This window comes from Amia ocellicauda, chromosome 23 (genome assembly GCF_036373705.1).
Source record: "Amia ocellicauda isolate fAmiCal2 chromosome 23, fAmiCal2.hap1, whole genome shotgun sequence".
Taxonomy (NCBI): domain Eukaryota; kingdom Metazoa; phylum Chordata; class Actinopteri; order Amiiformes; family Amiidae; genus Amia; species Amia ocellicauda.
Window position 1 is genome coordinate 15722238 of NC_089872.1, and position 23501 is coordinate 15745738.

Here is a 23501-nt window from a genome sequence, read left to right on the forward strand (position 1 = left end):
GACGTGTAACACCTGTTCCCCAATAAATACAATGCTTAATTACAATCAATATAAAACATTAAAGCGATAATCAGTCATAAAATATGTAATTGCTGCAAACACAAGTAATGAAGCATCGGCAATTAAAATCAGATTGTGCTGAAGAAATTCCCAAGCATAAAAAGCCCTGGTTGAGTCTGTAAAGGCATTATATTAATTATGTATTCACTTTTGTAGCGGTAATTATGCAGAAATAATGATCTTGTGTCTTGACCTTTAAGGGGGACTGTGTGATAAGGAGAAATGTGCCACAACGCCTGATGAAAATTCAGTGACTTAAATAATTTTCTATCAAATATAACAAGCACATAGTTTGTTTATGCTACAAGTAGATATTATGTAAAACTTGTAAGTCATAGGAATAGATTATGCAAAGAACATACAATCATAGCAAATGCTTCAGACTAGAGGATCTTCTTTGCTTGGTTACTAGTAGACTGTTGATTCAAGACAGCTGTTTCTTAAAGGATCTCGGGCATTGTGGTTAAGGGCATCTGCTAATAATTAAAGAAAAATGCACTTCAACAATATGGTACACTCCTGCTCCCGTTTGAAAGATGATGCTTGTTAATAAACAAACAAACAAACTTGATTTTCTCTTTTTTACCTTGCTTTGATGTGTTTTTATTTTCCTTTTCTTGCCTGTGAATGTATTAAACCAGTAACAACTACAAAAGCCTCTCAGACCGTAACATGTTGGAGTAGAAAGTGAACCATTCCTTGTGTAAACTGTGTCTTTAAACAAGGGCTGGGTTAATTTGCGGGGGCAAGTGTCTCTCACCTTAATAATATCTTAATTAAAAGGGTGACCGTACATACCTTAAATCTGATGCCTGCTCACATGAAATAACCTTCAATGTCTTATTCATGCCTTTGCATATAACCATTTTATTTTCAGTGTACGCGATCATCCCTCCCAGTGTTTTCTGCGCTAGCCAAAGCCTGTGTATTTTAAGCATTCATGACCATCTTAGTTGTACTGAGGGCAGTGAAATAATAGCTACATTTCTTCAAGTGACACAAATTCATTTCACAGACTGTATCAAATTGAGGAAATAATCTGGAAATTGGTCAATGTAAATTTTGAATTAGAGGAGAAAAGCATGAAATTAAAATAGCTCACAAGATTATTTACGGAAAACTGCATAACCCCACACCTTACCCTCATAACTGCAACGATAAGTAGCTTTCCACACAATGTGCTTTGTACTCCATGCTATTTTACTGCCAATGGGAAGTGATTTTGATTGTCAAATTGTAGAGTGGTACCTGTAAATTGAAGTAAAAGTGAAAACTTAATGTAGCCTGTGATTTAAAAAAAGAAAAAATCCACCTTCATTCTGCCTGAGTTAATTCAGAAATGCTTATGTGGTTAAAAACATTAAAAGAAATATGATTTCTTATATAATTTTAATGCTTCTATTATCTAAGATGCTTTTTATGTTAATGTTGCTGAAGCTACTGTTTCCATGGACATTCTAACTTCTCATTTATACTCACATTTATATTTTTTATTTTTATTTGCCCCATTAATATAAATATAAAAATGTCAACATTCAGAAGATTTGCATTAAATATAAAGTCAGAAATAAATGTTTTATATATATACCAGTGACATTTATTACTGTTTTTGATAAATAGTAGTTATGATATGATCTATTATACCAATGAACATCGAAACACTTAGTAAAATATGTATTTAAAACATTAAATCAAGACTGAATCAACTATATTCAGTATAGATTTAGTTTTATTAGCATATTCAATAGCATTTTAGCAAGACCTTAACTGTGCATCAATATTTCTAGCATTTAAGCAAGCTGCATACGTTTTTAATTAATATTTTGTTTTGTAAATATCATTCACAGACAACACCTGGCTCCCTGTGAGGCAGAAGTGACCGTGTCTGGGTTTGAAACAGTTCATAGCTTTCCCAGCAACTATTGGTCAAGACTCGACGTCCGCAAAACAGGCCCTCTCTTCTTAGGAGGATTACCACTCAGCTACCGGTCCTATCAGGTAAGAAACTGACTGTGAAGCTTCACTCTGCCTTGGATTTTTTATGCTTTTTTTTCCCTGCAGCCACGTAGCCTCAGTCATGAGTCATCCGAGTCACATTTCTCATTCAGACAATGCACATGCTTTTAAAAGGGTAATTTATAGCACCTCTTTCCTGTTATTTCATTTCTTATTAGTTGCATAACCCTTTGTCAGTGTGTATAGCATTGTGTTGCTTCTTCTTGGATCATTGCTTGCCATTCCATTCTGACTAATTGCACCAATCAGACGAGGTTCTTAAGAGTGTTCATGGAGAGCACAAAGAAATGAACTGGGGAAATATGACAGTGTTGCATCAGTTTCAGAGCCCTGGCATTGTGATTCAGTTCCTAATCGCACTGCCTTCAATTCAGCTTGGTGAGGTGTTTTTTTTTTTTTTTTTCCTCTCCTCTGGAAGCTTATGGGTCATAACATTCTTAACAATAAATGACAAACTTACACAGCGCAACATGTCATATAAAGGGGGAAAAAAAGAGCTGCCAAATGGACATACAAATTACGTCTTTAATCATCAATGACTGCAAAGTGGAAAAAATCTCTTTCAGGTATGATTTTAAGAGCTCTGGTTTCACGGAAGTGGCTTATCATAAGCACATATAGTAAGAAGCATGACAGAAATTTCAGAGACATCAGCGGATTCTTTCCAACCAAACTAAATAAATGAATATAAACACATGATTTGTCAGGAGATGATGGCACCCAGCGTCGCTCTTGAACTGGGATGAGTATGGCACGAACACAGCCATTTCATGGTGCAACTTGCAGGTGGCTAAAGATGCAGAACATAAAAATGGGTTTTAGCCTATTTTCCTTTTCTTTTCTAAAGGGATTTTAAATCCTCATTCGTTCACTGGGGGAAAGAGGTTAGTTAATGGCAGTTTCAGCTGCAATCAAATTAATAGAAAGCTTTAATGGGTATCGACATCCCTAATAGAGCTAAAAAACTAAAATCATCTATTAAAGAGAGGTTCCTTACTGGTATCATGAGACAATTTGAAATGAAATGGTCCCAGGAATGTGTACTGAACATCCTTGACTTCAACCTTGTCCAGCTATAAATCAGGAAGTCTATTAAAACCATTAAATACAGAAACTCTGTGATGATTATGTCCATAATAAGTGGTATTTGTACCTATATACAGTATATAGATACATATACGGTAAAAAATTGCATAAATGTTGATATTTATATGCTATTACAATGCAAAACAGTTACTATTAAAATTGCTCTCTTGTGACTTTTCAAGAACCTTACATTTTGTATTCAGTAAGCCACTTCTGTCAGACTCTGGTCTCTAAATAAAGCATTAAAATTAGGTGATAAAATTAATTTCTTACTGCACTAATGTAAATGCAGCTAATGAGGCATTCTATATACAGTATATCATCACAAAGTATAGGGAATTTCAAGGCCCATATAATTGCAAGTGTCCCAGTGGTATATGTTCCAAACGTCTCAAATCGCACATTATGGCCTTGAAAAGAGAAAAACAGGTGTGACAGCAGGTAGGTAGCGAAATCTGTTTTCAATAGTCGTATAAGTCTGTTGGGCAGTGGGATTTTAGGATTTTGGAATGAAACTTGTTTTCGGCAAAAAACTTGAATTAGTTATATTCTGCAGACAATGCTTTATTATCTGATTAAGACGTGATCCTTCTACTGTCTTATTTAAGTTGTGTCCTCTAAAGCGCTACTTAGCTGTATACTATACCAAAGATATAATTCTCCAACTGCAGCCAAGAGAGGATAGGAGAAGTTACCCACATAGTTTTTCTCCTCGATGCATTTCTATTTCCAACCTGAAATACATCCACAGGGATTGAGCGATAGCGCTGATGTACTTTAAATTAAAAATAATATAAATAAAAGCAGTCGTGTTATCTTAAAGGTTACAGAAGCTCTTCAAATATGCAATTGGTTGGCGGCAGATAGTCAATGCTAAGAAAATAAATAGTCTAGCATCACATGATCATTTATTACTCTATTGACCTGATTTTAAGGTGAGATAGTTGTTTTGTGTGCGTTGTTTTTAAGAGAATATGATTTATTTATTATTAAATGCACATTGCCCTATATATACTGTTCTACGCTCTGGGCAAGTATCTGTTAATGCTTCTTTGAAATGGATGAACCTGGCTGCAGTGTTCCTGTGGAAAAGAGTGGAATCTAAAAAGGGTCAAGTATCAAGGAGAAGATGTTATGGTGCGAATTATAAGATCATGGTTATCACAAAAGCCCAAGCATCCCTCAATTGTTGTCCAATGTTGTTTTTGGAGATACAGAATGTTTCAGGAGATTCTGTTACTAAAAGCAGTATTAGCAGATAGTGGGGGCAAAACCAGCTGCTATTGAACGCCCTTCCCGAGGTCATCATGTGTTTGCTTTGTTTTGCGAGTTTGTTTTTTAAGCCGAGTTACAGATAAAGGTTGCACGCAGCCTCCCTGCTCATTTTATTGTCAACATATTGTGACTGTAAATGTTTAAATAACCGTTGAGCAATGATTGTGTGTAATATTAATGTTATGACATTTTCTAATTATACACACTCACAATATGTAACCTTCACTAATGTACATATATAGGCATGTGTTTCTGTGTATACAAACACATTTTGTCTTGTAGTGGTTAAATGTGTGCTTCCTGAAGGTTTGGCAGTTAAATATTTGTCTAAGCTACTTACATGACGCTAATTGCCTTGTTACAGAACTTGAAAATCAATTTTGGTTTCAATTGAACTCCCAATGCAGGAGAAACACACATGCTCCTTTTGAACATAAATATGAGTAATTATGAGGCAGGCAACCTTGTAGTACAATGTATGGCAAACCTTTTCTGTATTAATGCTCCTGTTAATAAAGGGAAAAACAAATATGCGTAAATGTATAACTTGAAAATAAGAATACATATCAATAACTATGAAGAGTTCCACCTTTCTCTTAACTTATCTGAAAAGCTTTTGCATATGATTCACAATTCAATGGTGAATGATTGAACAATAAAATGCTATGTATGCCAATTAGCATTCTATACTATATAGTTGAATACTACAGATTGAAATCACACTACAGTTTAGAAAGACATTCAATCCACTAATATGTGCAAGTGAAATGTGAACTGTTGTAGACACCAATTGTGTTGCCAGTTCCCACAGTTAAGTGTTTTCTATATGTATTGCTTTATATATTTATTTATATGCATGTGTGTTGCCATGTCCCTTAGGGGTTCCTTACAACCATCAATGACCCACAGTACAAGGAAAAGAATTGCATCACTCAATGAAAATCTCATTATTAAACAATAAACAAGACACAATCCGTTCTTTGCCGTTTCCAGTTTCCCCTGTGCGAAGGCCGAACACTGCAGAGTTATTGATTTGCAAGTTGAGTATAATAGCTCCCCTGCTAATTTAAGCTCGAAATGAACAAAGTTGTTGACCTCAGGAGGAAACCAAGAAGAGGAAATGCAGTTTCATTTTTAAAGGGTCACTGCAATTTACGATCAAATAAATTAACATTACTGAATTAATGAATGCCAATAGTGCTCATTACATATCATTTTATCAGCATTATTTCACCTCTTAATGGTCACCTGCTTGCTTTATCAACAAATGAAGTGAACATCCTTGAAATTCAATATTTAAAAGTAACTGGTTTAGTATTGAGCTAGGTTAACAGAAGCTCTTTAAAAAAGAAAGAGAGAAAAAAGTACCTTTTCAATGAAAAGTCAAAGTGAGAAGCAATTCACAAAGCAATTAGTACTCCGTCAACAGAGCCAACAGCATCTCCAATTAATTAGACAACATGATATCATAATATATTGAAATTAAGTGAGGTACGCAGTAGAACAAAATTATCATTTGAATATGGGAAATTCAGCAAAAGGGTTAAAAAATAGCATTAGATATGTATGCATGGAAGTGCTACACACACTTTGTTGTTGTCGTTGTTGTCATTGCTGCAGTGGTGCTTGAATACACCTCAATACGCGCTCTCTCACACAGCGAATGTGATTTGTGTTCCGAAGCAAAATCCTTTCCTGCACCTATTGCAATAAGTTAATTGACATACCTGTAGGACATTCCCTCGTCCCTCGGTGTGAAAGGGAAAGGTCTTAAACCTGCCTCACGACTATCTTGCAAAACAGTGTGAACAACATTCTCAGGGCATCTCTTATCAGAAAAGGATGAATATTTTAGACCCTGTGCTTTTCCTTAACACATACCTTATCTGCTCAACCACTGGAAATACAGTTACACTTCTTCCACAAGCGTTTCCCCAAAAGATGTATTATTTATACATGCAATGCATAGTGCTTGTTTGGTATACTTAAGTGTACATTTAAATAAGATAGATTCTAGTTCAGCGCAGCCAGAGCAATATGGATGTCGAATTTCATTTGGAGATTCAGCGGTAATATCCACGTATTTATTTAAGGGATGTGTTATATGACTTCCAAATTACAGGAAGCTGAAAAATAACAGGCCCTCATAGGTATACTATACAATTACACTACATAGTTACACTATTAATTAATTATTACTGACTACATTGTAAAAAGACGTACTGGTTTAGAAAAACTGGCTTTTTAAACTGACTTATTTGGTGCTGTTGTTAAAAAGGTGTACTGCCAATTTACAAAGCTTTCTGTAATGAAACTCAGGATTGTTACATCAGTAAACATGGCAAAGATAAAATGGCACAGGAAACTGAAGGAATAACATGCTATTATGAGCATTTGACTTATCGTAAGTCAGGTGTTTTTATGAATCCTAGCCCTCATGTTGTGTTTGTTTAGCACCGTTTATACCTTCCTTTTCCAGAGGTCACAATAACAGCAGACACATATATTATTGATTTTTGTTGTGCTTTTATGGTTGTCTGTTTAAGAACAACAATGGTGAAATATATTGCTTTTATTTATGTTTTCAGGGAGCTGATCCTTTATACAACTTTACAGGCTGTATTGAAATCCTAGAAATCAATAAGCTGAGTGGTTTCTACCCTACCAACGCTGTGAGCAAGAGCAATGTCGGCAAGTGCAGGTAAGGTACACACTCTTTCAGTGACTCCTTTGTTTAATCAGATACAACGGCTTTGTGTTATAAACACAGCCTTCACGAAATGGAAAAGTAATATGTTAAGTACAGTTGTTACAAGAATGATGGTTTACTTATCAAGTCTTCAGTAGGATCCAATAATGGGCTGTGCCTCTGCATCAGTACACTGTACACTTATTACTCAACATGGGTATTAAAACGCTTCTTATAGTGTTCAGTTTCATGGCAGGACTTTTCTGTGTTGTGTAATCTGTACTCATTCCTTACAGTGTCCTATGAAATGAATAATTAACATAAAGAACACTTACTAAATAAATTGTGTTACTCAAAACAAAACAAAAAAGTCTCTGCAAGATATTGGATGGTGTGCAACCCAAGCCGAAGACGGACGCAAAAGTAAAGGCATACTTCTGCTCCTTCACTCCAAACTGTGATAAAATGGAGCCTGGTTTAAATAATAAAATAATGTTTGCATGATAGTGGATCCAATTAGCTGAGCCAAATTACGGAGGATAAGAAAAGGATGGGGGGGACTATGGGAGTAATATTATTTTCAGGCAGGCTCATTAACCATTCTGATAAGACTTACAACCTATTAGAGGTGACTGTCCTTTCATTTTAGTCAGAGCAGTGGATGTATGCCTTTTATTATTTTTAAAAATAATCAAAGGGTTTTCCTTTGCAATTTAAACCAGAGATAGCAAAGGAAGTGAATCTACAAACAGAATACTCCACAGGAATCTGGCCTGCCCGTTCATTCTTTGTAGTAGATTAAATCAGAACAGAGAGTGATTGGATGACAATCCCTTCTGCTTATTTAATTCCCTTTACTGCATGGCTGGGTAGGAAATAGGTGCCGAAAAGAGTTGCGTATGCAGTCATCACATGAGTTATATTGGACACCCAGATTTGAACAACATGTTTACTGACCCTTTTCAAGAGAGAAATTGGTACTGTGCTCTTGTGAGCTACTCCCTACATTTGGTCCTTAAAGAATAGATCGTAACGAGATTAGACCTTTTACTAAATAGAGTTCACTGTAAATAAAAAAGGGTAGTAATAACCTATAGTGTTTTGTTTATAAAATATAATTAACCTTACCTAGCCTAAATAACATCAAGAATATTTAGAAATTGTTCCTGAACACAAAGCTAAAAATGTTCATTTTAAGATGTCTGTTTATATGACAAACTGTTGTTACATTTTAAGCCTTCTGTGAATAAGGCAAGTTAATTTAAAAAGGGTGAGTGACAGAGAAAATTATTATATTTATTTATGTACATGTGTGTGTGTATGTGTATATGTGTTGTTGAATCAGTTAGCATTTGCAAAACTTGTTACACTTAATTTTCTTTACTTTCTAAAATATTCACAGCTAAATCCCTCCCTTAAAGATTGTCTGAACTCTTGAACACACACAGTTTGAAGCCAAATTAACTGAAACATAGCTTTTATGCCATTTGGTTCCCACAGTCTATAACACCAATGCTTGGCATAGTCTGTGTTTTTTGTAGTGGGAATGCTTAATGCAGAGTTAAAATAAATATGAAATGCTATCAAAAAGTATATTGTAATGATATTACTCTTCGTGAAAGGAATTTGCATTATATGGCCTGTATGCAATTCTTAAACTTGGGAGTTGGACTAAATACCTTGTAAGTCTTTCTTCTTTTGTGTTTAGTCAGAAAGAGCAGTTTCTTATATCATTGGATGTGTTTTGAAAAAGCAGCATGCATTTGTTTTTTTGTAGTCGTTGTTTGTATGTTTTTTCCTTACAAGTTAGTGGCTTTACAGCTCACATGCTTCCTCATTATCACGAAGGATCTGAATATATTAAATCCCTTCTAGAAGTTTCCAGTTCACCTAACATGTAAGATACTGAATATGCTCAACTGAAGGGATATGGAGTTGTGAAACATAAGCATGCATTTGTTTATAACACCATCAACATTTAGTTCCCTCAAAATCCATAACTCTGTATATTTGTATCTATTTTACTGTAGTCAGAGTTGTTCAACAGTAAGTATCTACCAGTTATACATTTCCAGTTTGATCATCCAATCCAATTGTTTGATCAATTTATCATCACAATATCAGGCAAAACTGAAGACATGTATACATCTTAGGTGGCAGACATGGTTAGAAAAGAGTTAACATTATCAAGCATTCTTCAACACTTAAAGTAATTAATTTGTTCATAGTCATTTAAGTTGTCTATATCTGCAAGCCACATTTAAAATACACAGTAGAGATTGGTACAAAGGTGAAAGTGTCGTTAAATATGACACTATAAAATACTTCGAGAAGTTACATAAAATACAGAAACTGAAAGCATTTATGCTCTATAAAAATTTGAATGCAGCAATAATAAGAACAGAAAGATGGCTTATAATTTAACTAAATACTGGTCACTGGGAAAGAGGGGACTACCAAAAGCAACCTTAAATTATGTAGATTAATGTGCTGCAGGAAAAGTTATATCAAATTATTATTATTTTTTATTTTTATTTTTTCCCCCTTATCACAAGAAAAAACTTATTTTTAATATAGTTGTCATTGTTGGTTTGTCTTTAAAGTATCATTTAAAATATATGGCAACAGTACAAAGGATATCATATCTTCCAACAAAATTGTGAATGACTCCCAAAAAGTCATACAATAATCATACATTATTAGTCACATTACAGTGGTAAAAAAATGTCAAGATGTCCCAGTCAGTTTTGCTGATTGAACTCTCATGTTATCCCCAAAGTCCTAAAATATTCTGTATTTATAAAAAATATATAGGAAAAGCCTCTGATATGCTACAGTTGTTGCCAATTGGGTTTCTGTAGCCAAAGAATACAGATATTCTCTAATGTTAAAGTGTATGTAGTTTTCCGCAGGAATCTCTGAAGATACATTGCAATACTTACATGTAGTGTTTCTGTTTTCTTCAGCTCCTGTATCCGTTTTTTTATTATTTCTTTATTTTGAGCATGGGCTGTGCTGAAAAGGGCATACAACGAACGCTGGTATGTGAAGAGATCGATTCAGCTTCCATGGGGCTCAGTGCATGGACCTTTAAACTATTCAAAATCAATACCGATGATCTGGAACGGTGGACAAATGTTCTCCTTGTTAAATTGAAAAATGAAACCAAACATGTGGGTGTGTAGCAAACTAACTGATAGTTCAATGTGAAAGAGGCTTCGATAATAGATTAAATTGGTCAGATGCACTGTGGAATATAAGACGGCATTAACAAGAAGTTATATTTACTTGTATTCTTTATTTCCTGAAGTTAACTTATAAATCAGAATATGTATCTACCATTTACAATGATTATTTTTTAGCGCTCTTTAATGTGACTTATTCATGAGCATGTTCCAGTTTTTTTGGTTATTTTGTTCTGAATTTAAGTAAAACATTAGGTGTTGTGGCACCATGGGGGGATGACCAATTTGCTGGAATTAATAAATAGGGTGGTCTAGGGAAACAGGTACATAGAGCTAGGGATATGGTGCAAGGAAGTGATTTTACTAGGCACAGTGACAGTGGTGACAAAAAAACCTTTTCTTATTTGATTTATTGTACTGCCTGGTTTGTACAGAAGCAGGACATTATAATATTTGTTATTTCTGAAAATGTAATGACTAGCTCAGATTCAAATTGCTCGACTAGTCACAAGGTTACGGCACATGGAAAAATGACTGAACAAATAGGTGAAATTGAATCTTTGTTCTTCTTGATTAATTGAATCTTCTCCCATGTTGTAGAAGAAATCATTTAGTGTATGTTGTAGATGTTGGTAGAAAAGTGACTGTATTACCTTTATGCTGATTCGGACAGAATTGCTCATTAAACGGACATCCCTGAGAAAAAGATAAGCTGTGGAAGATAATACTCATTAGCTGTCTTTCCTGCTAATTAAAAGTCTGTGTGGGGAACGTGCATCTCTGAAAAGGACTGCTCTGTCACTGCGCAATCAGGGAACGACTGGGTGCAGCAATTCTAGAGGAGAATTCAAGTTTAAAGCAATTCCTATCCTTGCAATAGCTGGCCAACTAAATATACACACATACTCATCATACTTATATCAGATAAGGCTAAACCCATTACTTCAGCAATAAAATGTTGAGTGCTGAAGTATCAGGCCACCGAGATGGTATCACGCCCTAGGGAGTCCCTCACCACCGTGCATCATGAACAACCTTCTGCATGGCGAAATGTCAAGACTATCACTGCTGTCACATCTTCCAACCTGTAGAGCACAGCCTAGATCTTTCTTTTCCCTCCAATTAAAACTGTTGCTTTTCTGGTTTATGAAACAGACTGAAACTACCTTAAAATTATTCAAATAGGATGGGTTTATACATGTTTTGGATGCATTTCTACTAGCTTTAATGGCATACTAAATAACCTTTGCGAAGACGTTTGACCTGTAGAGTTCAATTAATTAGATCAGACGGAAACACAAGTTCAAAAGATACAAACAACGCTTAACTATAAACAAAGGAACAATGACAATGCTAAATTAATAAAAAGATTGGTAACACTTTACAATATGTCTCCCTAGTTACAGTGTATTAACATAGTAGGTACTGAGTAACTACACCTTAGTACATTTTAACAAATGTATAATTGCACTGTTCTTATGAGTAACTAAGATGTTATTACTGAGTACCTACTATGTTAATACATTGTAATTAAGGAGACCTATTCTAAAGTGTTACCAATAGATCATATAAGAAGTTAAATATATTGTTAGAAAAAAGGGAAAAAGTTACTTTGGGTTATGATTATAACAGTGACAATATCCTACTTAAGAGTAAGGTTAATGTTACTATTCAGTGTTGTTAATCCAACCCTAACTTCATATGTAATATGTGATGGTTAATTATTTCAAAAGTTCGTATTCAAACACCGATGCACAAGATCCCGCCAATATGTTGGCGATATGTTTAACAGCATAAGGACCGACAAGAACTATTAGTGTGGCAACCATTCCTGTATGTATGTGTGTTATTGCCTATTAAACATGTGATTGTGTTTTCTCCCTGAAGAAATTGAACATTTTTGTGAGAAGTAGGGTTTTTAATGAGCAAGTGAATCAGCAGTCTCTGCATTGCATGCTTAAAGTGATGGTGTTGTTGCTTTAGCAGAGGAAACAAATACACCTCATTAGTAAGCCAGTGTAATTCTATAAATGTAACACTGGGAAGAACACCGAGCAGCTGACCTTTGTTCTGTGCTGGGTGTTTTACAAATAACCACAAAGACAGAGGTGACAAAAAGATGGCTCCTGTGCTAAAAGCAAAGGCAAAGCAATTAATATCATGGAACGAACCCGAGCCCTTCTCACCATTTATTTATCAGGTTAACAGATATATGTAATTACATAAAGCCACCGAAGGCTGTTCTGGCTAATTGTGGTTTGAGGATTCCACTCCATTTTCTTTGGATACTGAATTGCACTCTACTTATCGAGCCTATGATTGTGTTTTGAACGAAAGGTCCCAACATCATCGCAAAAAATGTCACTCAAAAATTAACCACGACGATGGTTTTGTCATTAATCTCCCATTGTCTCTATTGAAGATGACATCTGGAGATATTCCCTGTCATTTTAGGTTGCCTTGGCATGTGGAAACAGTGACAGCTTTCACAACAAGTCCGTTGGCATGGACCACCTTGACCTCAGCCATCAGCACATTGCCCACATCTGCGCTGCTACCGACACCAGCTCCAGCACTTCCAGCTTCAGCCTGTCAGGAGGGGCTGTGCCACAATGGGGGGACGTGTCAGCATGTGCAACTACAAAGCGGTGCCACTTCCTTCCAGTGCGACTGCCCTTTACATTTTACAGGTCACTTTTGTGAGAAAGGTAGGATCCTGGGCACCCTTTTACATTTGCACAAGACACAAGGAGATCCAGATCACTCTTCGAGTACCATCCATTAAAAAAAAAAATTGATAGGTCACATAGAAATCAACAATACTAGCTCATATTAAACCCCAAAATACGAGTGCCTAATGAAAGAATTGATCACTCCGTAAAAGAACATCCAGTGTTTAAAATGGGCACTCTTGGCTCAAGTCAGACAAAGACAGACTGGCATTAAACCTACAATGTGGAAGACAGGATTCTTTCTATACTGATTTTGAGGACAGCCAGTAGTCGCTATTACATTTCTACTCCATGCAGTACAGTTAAGTGCACTTTAGGCAATTTAAGCATTCTTACGTATATTATAAGCACATTGAGCTAAACTAAAATATACTTGTACAGTACTTCGCTGTACTTTGTCATAAGGATGAAACTCAAAACAGTACTATTTTCTCTTCAAAGACATTTCATCTTTGATCATTATCCAATCATTTCAGGAAATGGGTTATGCTTAGTATTAGTAGTAGTATTGTTGTTGTATTAAATTCATCATTTCATTAGTTTCATGAATGATGTTGATAACGAGCCATACAAGTTAGTTTCAATCATGTAATAGAAAAGAGTTGCAGTAGGTGTACTCTCCCACAGGGTCCCTCTGCAATTCCTACATCAGGTCAACTGAGAAAGGAATATCTACCCCCTGATTGCTCATTTGCACAAGATGAAAATTGTACAGCTGGTAAAGATGTGTGACAGTGTACGAGTAGTTAGTGATGAGTCTACAGATGCATTTTGTTTGTTTTCCAAGGACTATTGAATACCTCTGAACTGAAAGTAATCTTAGCCGATACAGTTAATTGGCATTAAATACCTTCATTTAATCATAATGGGAGAGAGATACAAAAGTACAGGAGACTTACAATAATATTTACAACACTTGCAATGCATTGCCCTCTGTTTGGATAACTGCCTCCAAAAATACAGAACTTAAGGGACGATTAACAGTCTCATAAAATAAAGAGAACATGTACTTTGTTAATTACATGAAGGCTATTACTTTACGGCGAAGTGCACTAGATTCAGAAGGCAAATGTAGCTAACCGAGACAAGATGCATGCTCTTTTATAATCTTTAACATGGCTCCAGGCTAGTTGAGCAAGCTTTAATTATTGTAGTGACATCTTCTTTTACAAAACCTCAGTATAAAGAGGGACAAATACAATTATTTGAGCGCAGTAATGAAGGTAAAGATCACTGTGTGTGATGTGACAAATTAAAATCATTTTTCAAAGAGAATTCTAAAGCAAAAAACTATCTTCAGATATAGTATTTCCTTTCAATATGTCCTTGAAGACTCATGTTAGAATGTGTTACCATAGAAACTATAGCATTAGAAACTAATTCTTAATTTAGAGATAATTTTGTGGGATTTTCAGCTGCTTTTCGTATTAATAACACTCGGTAAAAAAATAAACTTATATTGTATGAATTATTCAACAAATCTCAGAGACTTGAGAATCCTGCTGGTCTATATTGTGCCACTACCTGTCTGCCATATCTGCAGATCTGAACTGTTTTTCTCATGCCTTTAAAATGTGTTATGCTTTATTCCAGCGTCATTCCACCTGCACTGTCATTATTAATCATTAAATAAATATATAAAGTGCTGTACCACTAGTTGTCTCGAACTTAAAGATTAGCATGGTACCCTAAATAACATTCTCTTGCCTTCTGGTAGATATAGGTCACATTTGACACCCAGTTGAGCTGCAAAAAATGACTAATATTAGCATCACTGAAATGGCAATGTATTATTCTTTTATTGCATTGCATTTAAATAGTAGTAGTATTTTCACATTTTAGAGTATTTATTTTTGTTATTTCTTTGCTTGTGCTTTAGTTTTGTTGCCCAGTACCAAATTGGATCTCAACACACCAAGTTAATAAAACCAAATTACAGCATTTATTTATTTAAATCTATCTTTTCCCGAGGGTCTTGTATGCTTATTTATTGTACATTAATTAGTACAACAGTATTTGAATAATTCCATATATCATTTATACTTATACATGTCATTATCTCTGCACCATATTCAATATAAAATTTAACATATAATTTTTATAATATAGACCTGGCTTTGGAATGAAATGGGAACGTATTGCTTTTGCTTGGAATATAAACTGTTACAAACCTTGATAGATTCTTAAATAGAAGATACAATTACAATGATAGCCAGGTATGCAAAACACTTCCAAAGCTACTGCGTTTCTGTTCCTTGTCATTCATCATACTAAGTTGTACAAGGAAATGTTTTTTAAAGCGGCTCTCTGATGCCGAGAATTCATTTTCAATTATATTCTCTAGTTTATATGTAAATATTTAATACCAATAGGCAGCCTTGTTGTTTTAGTGTTCAGAAACTGAACTGGTTTCTTCATTAGTGTTAACATAAATACGGGCCCCAAAGGAATGGCAGTCTCATTTAGTCAAGATTTCTTGTTGATAGTTCATGAATTTTAATGTGCCCTGTATGATTTCCTTCAGTGATATCATAACCCCTACTGACCTTTGGAAATGTTGAATGCTGTGCCAAGAGCGTTTAACCAAATGCAAACTGTAAGATAGAAAGAGGTGCATGATTATCTGTCTGTCTGCACTTTTTTCCTAAGCTCTGATCAATAACAGACACCAGGTGTCAAACTGATTTGGCTTTGAGACTTCTATGACAAGATATTAGATTGGGATTAGCTCATAGAGTCATAGAGAAAAAAAATGTGACAGTGAATTGTATATCTTAAATATAGATAATTCCCTCTTGATTTGAATTGAAGCAGGAGAATTATAACAAAATAGCTTGTTTGTCCATGTTTGTGCTCTGCAGTTGAGTGGAGCACAGCATTTTTCCACATGCAGAATCTTAAGGGCTTTTCCTCAGGACTATAACCATCTCTTAGACAGGCTCTGAAAGGATTTGCAACTAACCTTGTTCCCTGTAGTTATTTCTATAACCAAGCAGGATTTCCTTATTCTTAGGAAAAAAGCCCAGCTTGCCCAGAAGAACTCATTTAAACCTAATTCTAGGCCAAACCAAATGCACTCAGGGATCAAACCCATGACATCCTACTTAAAGGTTGCCAGTGATAACCAGTAGACCATGCAAGAGAAGCCAAGCACAGAACATTCAAATATGTAGTAGGATTTAGTCGACGTATAATTATCTGCAGATGGGTCAGTGTGATACAAAAGAAGTATATTTATTTTCAATCTGTCCATATTCATCAGGGAAAGAAAAGATTTTATGGGGAAAAATAAAATATTTTGTTATTCTCATTTGTTTTTCCCATTTAAAAGCCTCCGGGATTCTGTTTTCATTAGAATAGCTAAGCATCAGTAAGCATAAATATATTTTGACCCAGGAGTCTGACATACCTTAATACGTGTGCAAGATATTAGCATTACAGTATTAGAAATAAGAACATCTTTGTATAATGTGTGATTTATATTTTCTCTAGGAATGTGTCCAATGATTTTAGAGCTCCTTTTAATATCGTACTGGCTGTAAAGTGGAGAATACTACCCAAAGAGGGCGGGACATGGGAACTCAATTATCTAACAAAGTTGCCTCTATGGGCCATTGTGAGCGTCATTCAGCTAGACCCTCCCCCTTTTGTCTGCTTTATCTTCGATGCTCTGCCTCTTTTTTCCATTCATTGTGACTCTTCACTTTGGACTTGTGAGCAAGAAGCCTTTTTCTCTGACTACTTATGCCCCCCTCTCGCCGTTCTTCTTTTCAAACTGTAAGTTGAGGCCTTTCCTTAGCAGGCTTAGGCCTCGGGGATTGCTTCCTTATCTGTCTGCTGCCTGCCTCCCTCGCAAACGATTTGCAAGTATTACCGACTTGAAAGATAACGATAGGTTTTGAATGCAAACCCGGTTATCTGAAACAGAGAATACTATCCAAAGGCTGCAAGGTCCTGCGTGAGTCTGAGAGGCTCAGCATCGCGGAGCATCAGTAGTTGAAGCAGGCAGTAGGGGGAGGGTCTGACTAAATGACGCTCAAGATGGTCTATTGAGGGAGCCATGGAAGTGATAATAATCCCTCCCCTTTGGGTAGTACTCTCTTTATCAGATAACTGCGGTTCCATTCACAACCTATTATTGTATTGAGCTCTTTAATCTACAGCATTATTGTAGTAAAAACAGCATGGGTTCCACCTTCTGTAGAAAGTATTTATTTCGTATTTTTCTGATGTTTGTGATCATGTACTGCAGAACACACTCCTAACTAATACCCTATTGCTGTTGAAAATAGCACCGTATTCATTGACATTCCCCACAACCTGTTTCTTCCAAGATTCAATTTCCTGTCTTAATAAATGGTTGGTTTTACAGAGCATAAAATGTATTTTATACAATATAAATAGCTGTGATTTAAAACAGAAACTAAGGTGGCTGTCAGTCATATAAACAGTTGAAATATATACGGATATACCGATAGGACATACTAATGTCAATATATGTGATTGACTGATTACTGATTTACATTTTTCTTAATATTCTCAATTATTATATCACAAAGTTTCCTGCTAAGTAATGTGAGTATCCGTTTATTTGGCATTCAGATATAAGGTATTTAAGATTGCACCTAAAAGAGGAGATGCCATAGCGAGGATCTCATGGCAGAGAGCAGTTCTCTATAAGCAGAATAACCAACGATACATCACTGGGTTTCAAGGTACATGAAGGGAGAACATTGTAACAAGAGCACCAGTATTCAGCCCTGGACTGTCTTCCATTGGTTGATAGTGCAAAACTGTTTAAAAATATATTTAAAATTTTTCCAGAAATATTATAATCTGCAAGCATTCCATTTGCCTGCCAGTGAGACTGTAATTTTTTGGAATAAAAAATGAAAGAAAAAAAAGAATACTCTGATTTCTGAAGCTTCTCCAGTGATGAACTCATTATGATGAAGCCATTTTACTTGCTCCTCAGCAGTGAACCGTTTATTCAAATCCCCAATATCCAATGGGATATTTTGGATGCTTTAATGCGTTATCAGCCATTGCTGACAGATTAAAAAAGAGATCCCAGTTTGGAAATTAATTCAAGGGTATTTCTTAGACATGTTTCTGCTTCCCACAAATTTTGACAAGCTGAAACAGTAGGGAAGTCAGCTTTATAAAGTAAGAGGTTGTATACTCTGTTGGTTGATATAGGACAACCTTGTGCAGTGAAGATAAAAATAATAACTATCAGGTGCAACAGCAGTTACAGTAACAGTACCAGCAATAACAATTATAATTAGTAGTAGTATTCATTGTATAGATGGAGTTATCATATTTTATTTGGATTTCCAGAGAACTCTATAAACACCAACATTTTATTTTATGTCCTGAAGCCACAGGGGCAGGAAAGCTAGAAATCCGCTAGTATGTGTGTGGGGTGAGACAAAATAGATGATCCAACTTCACAGACACACATTCTCACCGCATGTCCTTTGTCAAAATGCTCTGCAGAATTTCCTCTTCAGAACATCAGCGAGGGAACATTGGCTTTTTCAAGCCACCATCAGATAATGTAATAATAAAAATAGCTGACTGGAATCAATTGGCGGGGTTAGCAGAACCCCCGTCTAAGCCTGGACTGCTCTGAATGCAGCATAGCTGTAGTCTGCCAGAACAATCCTGTGGGGTATGACAGATGAGATTAAAGTGCGTAAATGATTACACAATTTGGGCTGTAGAATAGTGAAAAATGGTGCTGTAAATGCATGGCTAACAAAGATTTTCTCCTGCAAAATAATTTATTTGGGGAGTAATTGAAGTGAAGGTTTACACTGTTTATCATAATATCAACAATATTGAATTCCACATGATTTCAGAAATACAGGAGAGGAACAGCGGAGTGTCTGTATATTTAAAGGGACACGGACAGAAACGTAGCCTGTGCTCTTGTGTGCCTCCTCCGAGATCTGGTGTGCACTGTGACAATGTGTTGATGAACTAAACACACATATTCATTGTCAAGTTGGATATAATTTGATAAATACAATAGAAACAAAATTATGCTTATGTAATTGTTTCTCTAAATTTAGTTTTCAGTCCACTTATAGACCAGCATAACAGAGTTGAAGCAGCCTGTTTCAGAAAGAGCACTATCTATACAACTGAAGAAATGCATCATTTATGTTGTTGCATATTGTTTGCATGTGAAAGTATAGGGGAAATACTAGATACCTGACAATGAATACAAAATTAAATCCATTGCAGAATATGCCACCACTACCCCGAGGCATGCTCCAGGACAACTCCACAGTGAGTAAGTGCTGCCTGATGTTCTTAAAATGCCACCAATTGTTTTTCCAGACAATTCAGTTCCTTTTAGTTTTTAGTTTGTACTTCTTGACAGTATAAACAAAACCAGATAAATTATTCTAATACATAGAATGTATTATATGTATATAGTTGCCTTCAACAGACTGTTACATGGTATTGCATGGTTTCATATAAATAGTTGTGTGCACCATGCATTTTCACCTCAATTAGTACGATAACATTACAGAAAAGGAGAGGATAAAATCATTGCGTCTCACTTTAATTTTTCTTGATTTATTCTTCTTTAATTGTACATAAACAATTAATTAGTTGAAAGGTACAGCTGGCCCTGTACTTATTCTATCTCACTTACAGCAGAGTTTTGTGAGTTTGAGAATGATAATCCCTACACATGCTGATAGCCTGGACTTGGGATCAATGTGTTTCATGTGGTTTCTCCACTTTATTCATTTTTAGTCAGTGGGGTCTGCAGTAGAAGCTCTTTTATTAGATTGAGTGTTCAAATTTACATATTCCACTTTCTCTCTGTTTACACCAGTTCCTTCCTCATTCCTATCAATATTATCCAAAGCTACGTTTTGTTCGTATATTTCAAATTAAAACTAAATTACTAAATGGACATAAAAACAGCCTCTTTACTAAATGTACTAACATTTCACGGCAATCCAAACACAACAGACAAAATCCAGCTGATTGCAACTCTTTGGATGGGGGGGTATAGATAGAGATAGTATAGGTATTATATTAAATATATCAATGTTCATGACATAAAAAAGAGGAATCAGAACAGAAAGCTATATTGAAGGATCCTCTCGTGGCCTACTTTGAGAAGAAGTATGGCTTCAAATATGATTAGACTGTCCTAATTCCTTTATTAGTCTATAAAAAAGAATCAGTTAGCTGTGAATGTTTTTATGTATCAAGGCAAAATAGTTAAAGGAATAATTAAAAGGTTCAAGAAGATATAAGGAGATACATGTTATTGGTATGTTACCATGTTTGAAGTGTGCTGTTATGCTGGATATAATCTGAGAACAAAGGATTTAGAATAATTTTAGCTCTTTCATTTAATTTCACTTCCATGATCTACCAATAAATTAACACCTGCCTGTCACAGCTGAAAATGTTTTACTTCGGGGATTAAACAACTTAGGGGAGTTTATCTTTCCCAGGTGTGTGAGCATAATTTGGTATTAAACAGCTAGCATTGACACGCTTTTTGGATGAGATCATTCAGTCAGCCTTCCAATAACTGACAAAATATCCCCGTTATTTTTTTTTTATTATTAACTGTTTGCTGTCCTCATCATGAAAGATGAAAATAATCAAATCAGTACAACCCCTGGCTAAAGAAAAAACAGGATGTTGGCTTATAATTAGAAAGGTATAACTAGAAAGCTGTTATATCTGTCTGTGAGATTGTTATGGACACATTTCAGTAGAACTTTTTTATACAGCTTGGAAGAAGGAGAAGCACCCGAAGAAACATTCCAGACTTTTTCAATAGATATATACTTTTTTTTTATTTGTTTTCCCCAAAGACCTTTTACTTTTCTTTGCATCTACAATACAGGTCATTGGCATGCCTACTGTTTAGTTCAATAAGTACAGCACTAAAGAATAACACACGAAATACTGAGATACACCAGACTAGTCTGTTGCTCTTTTATCCCCAGTGTTTCACACATTCTTCCTAATTTTAACATGGTTTTTTCTTCAACCTATACTAGTTGGCAGTTACAAAAATCAAGCAGAGACATGGTGAAATCTTCTCTTTACCATCTGGGAAAATTTGCTTGTAAAACTGATTGTTTGCAGTGGCTCTGACCTACTCTGCTGTTCATCTTCCAAACCTCCAAGCAATCTGTCATTTAAAGTAAGTTGAATGCGGCAACCTTTACAGAAAAAAGTGACAAATAATTGCCTTTGCTCCCTATCTCTAACATCACATGGACCAGCTTCTCTGTCTGTTGCCTGCACCTCCACCATTTGTGCTGTTAGTGCTAATTTGCTGTTAATTAAGTCATCCACTGAAATGCTATGTGTCTCCCCAGGCACTGTGGGAAAGCAACTGGGGTCCTATTTTCAGGGCTGACTCATTTGCATTCTCCCACGGGAAATATCACATAATCAGGCAGATGAGGTATTAAATAATTCCTATGAGCATTAATACATAGCTTGTAAGGAGACTTTGCAGATTCTGCACTTTCCTGGTGCTATAAGACAGATTGTGCCTATTTGCATTTTTCATAGATAACTTGACCTATATTAATGAGCCATTCCCTGTGGTTACATTTTTGTGAAGGATATGTTTATAATATTAATTTATTGGAGCAACCTGCCTTTAAAAAGCAGGTGTCTCAGAGTGTGTGGATGGTTCATAAAGATATCCCTTCTTAGATGTATTAAACGTTGTACAACAGATGATGAAGCCGCTGCATATGTTAGCTTATAAGATCAACATATACATCATTATAGTAATAGATATTAAGTTAATGGATAATAATCAATATTGGTAGTGTTAATTGTTTGCCATAATTGCAAATCATAAGTAACATGGATATGGTATGACTTAGTAATATGATTCCTCTACTTTCTACTTTTCTACTTTCATTTTTCAGCTTTTGTCAAACCTGTGACTAAGTGTCGTTCTCTGCTAGGTTAGTGTGGAATAAATGCAGTCAAAATATTGGCAATTTCTCTGCCACGGTGAAAAGCTTTCAAAGCCCTTAAAACTCCCAGAAACCTGAAGCAGTTGTGATTTTATGTTTTTCTGGCACATGACCCAAATAATACAGAGCGTCTTGAGTTGAAGTCTAGGGGCTGTGTGCATGCCGACAGTCCTTGAATGAGTCTTACCATCACTAGTTTGTGACGAGCGCAGCTGAATTCTTCTCACTTCAGTTTGAATTAACACTGAGGGAGAAGGGATTAAACCGATCCCGTTACACCTCTTGATTCAGGCGTTTCAGAGTAAACTTCTCTTGAACTCTAAAGGGATTGTGTTCTTGTTGTGATTTAACATGTGCACAGAGACGTGTCGTGAATTATAGGGGGGACCATAAACACGCTATATCGATAGCATGCAATTTAAATGATTTGTTCTTTACATGCTGCAGTCAAGGAGGTTTTACACCTACAGCTGTAGTCAGAAATATTCACATCCTTCATTTGAAGCTATTACGTGGGGATTCATTTAGTTGAATGAGTGTGTCTCACTAAACTCTATATTTTTTTAGTCATTGCTGTATTTTCATGAATAGTGATTGAGCCTGGAGAAAACTGTAAAGACTCCAGCTGATTGAACTGATCACATGGTAGGTTACGGAGCTGGTTTCAAAAAAGTTTGTATGTAAATTCCAAATTGAAAGTTAAACAATGGAAAAAAGGGAGGGAGGAACTGAAAATATGCATTGAACTAGTAGAGCAATAGAGCAGGAAATTATTCAGACTTGTTCTGTATTGATCATGACCTCCTCGAATGCTTCATTAGCAGCAAAGCCGGCACTCTTCATAAATGCATTGCAGACCAGGGAAAGATCATTCATTGTTAAAATTGGCAGGTAAATCCCCGCGGGGCCGGCAGGACGAACAGCTCAGACGTGTTCCTGTTCCCCTGTCGTATCTTTCTCACACTTCTCCTGCCCGGCTCCTGATAATTCTGTTACAGACTATAAAATATCCTATTGATTGAGCTCAGAAAGTTGTAAATGTGATTTAAAGGCAGGATTTGATTAAAAGTGTGGCCGCTGCAGGGGATGTGGCCGCTTCTCTCTCCGTGGTGTGAAAAAGGTGTAAATCACGTCCATCTGCAGCCAGGGAGGGACCTCACAACAGGGATGCGCAGTTAGAAAAACTGAAGGTCAGTTAGAGCAGGTTATGAAAAAATAAAATGCAGGAAATATATTGCTGCAAAGTTCATGGAGATAGGGAGACACCCCAGTAAGCATCTATAGCCAACAATTCAGTCTTTTATTCCCTAAAGGTTATCTGTGCATTGAGATTCTGCTTCTGCTATCTGTGTTTTACTCATACTTAAACCACACCATTTATTGGGCAGCAGAACACGATATATTATATGTAATACATTGATATTCACCTTGCATTTTGCACATTACAGGACATACAATGTTGTCATTT

General features: G+C 35.8%; 1 protein-coding gene across 1 annotated transcript in view; it reads left to right on the plus strand.

The window, feature by feature from the left end:
- eys (eyes shut homolog) overlaps positions 1-23501 on the plus strand; it is a 215284-nt gene that overhangs the window by 125349 nt on the left and 66434 nt on the right. Inside the window, exons 34-36 of the mRNA XM_066696777.1 lie at positions 1908-2058; positions 7026-7138; positions 12766-13019. Coding sequence (XP_066552874.1) covers positions 1908-2058; positions 7026-7138; positions 12766-13019 — 518 coding nt within the window. The remainder of the gene's footprint in view (positions 1-1907; positions 2059-7025; positions 7139-12765; positions 13020-23501) is intronic.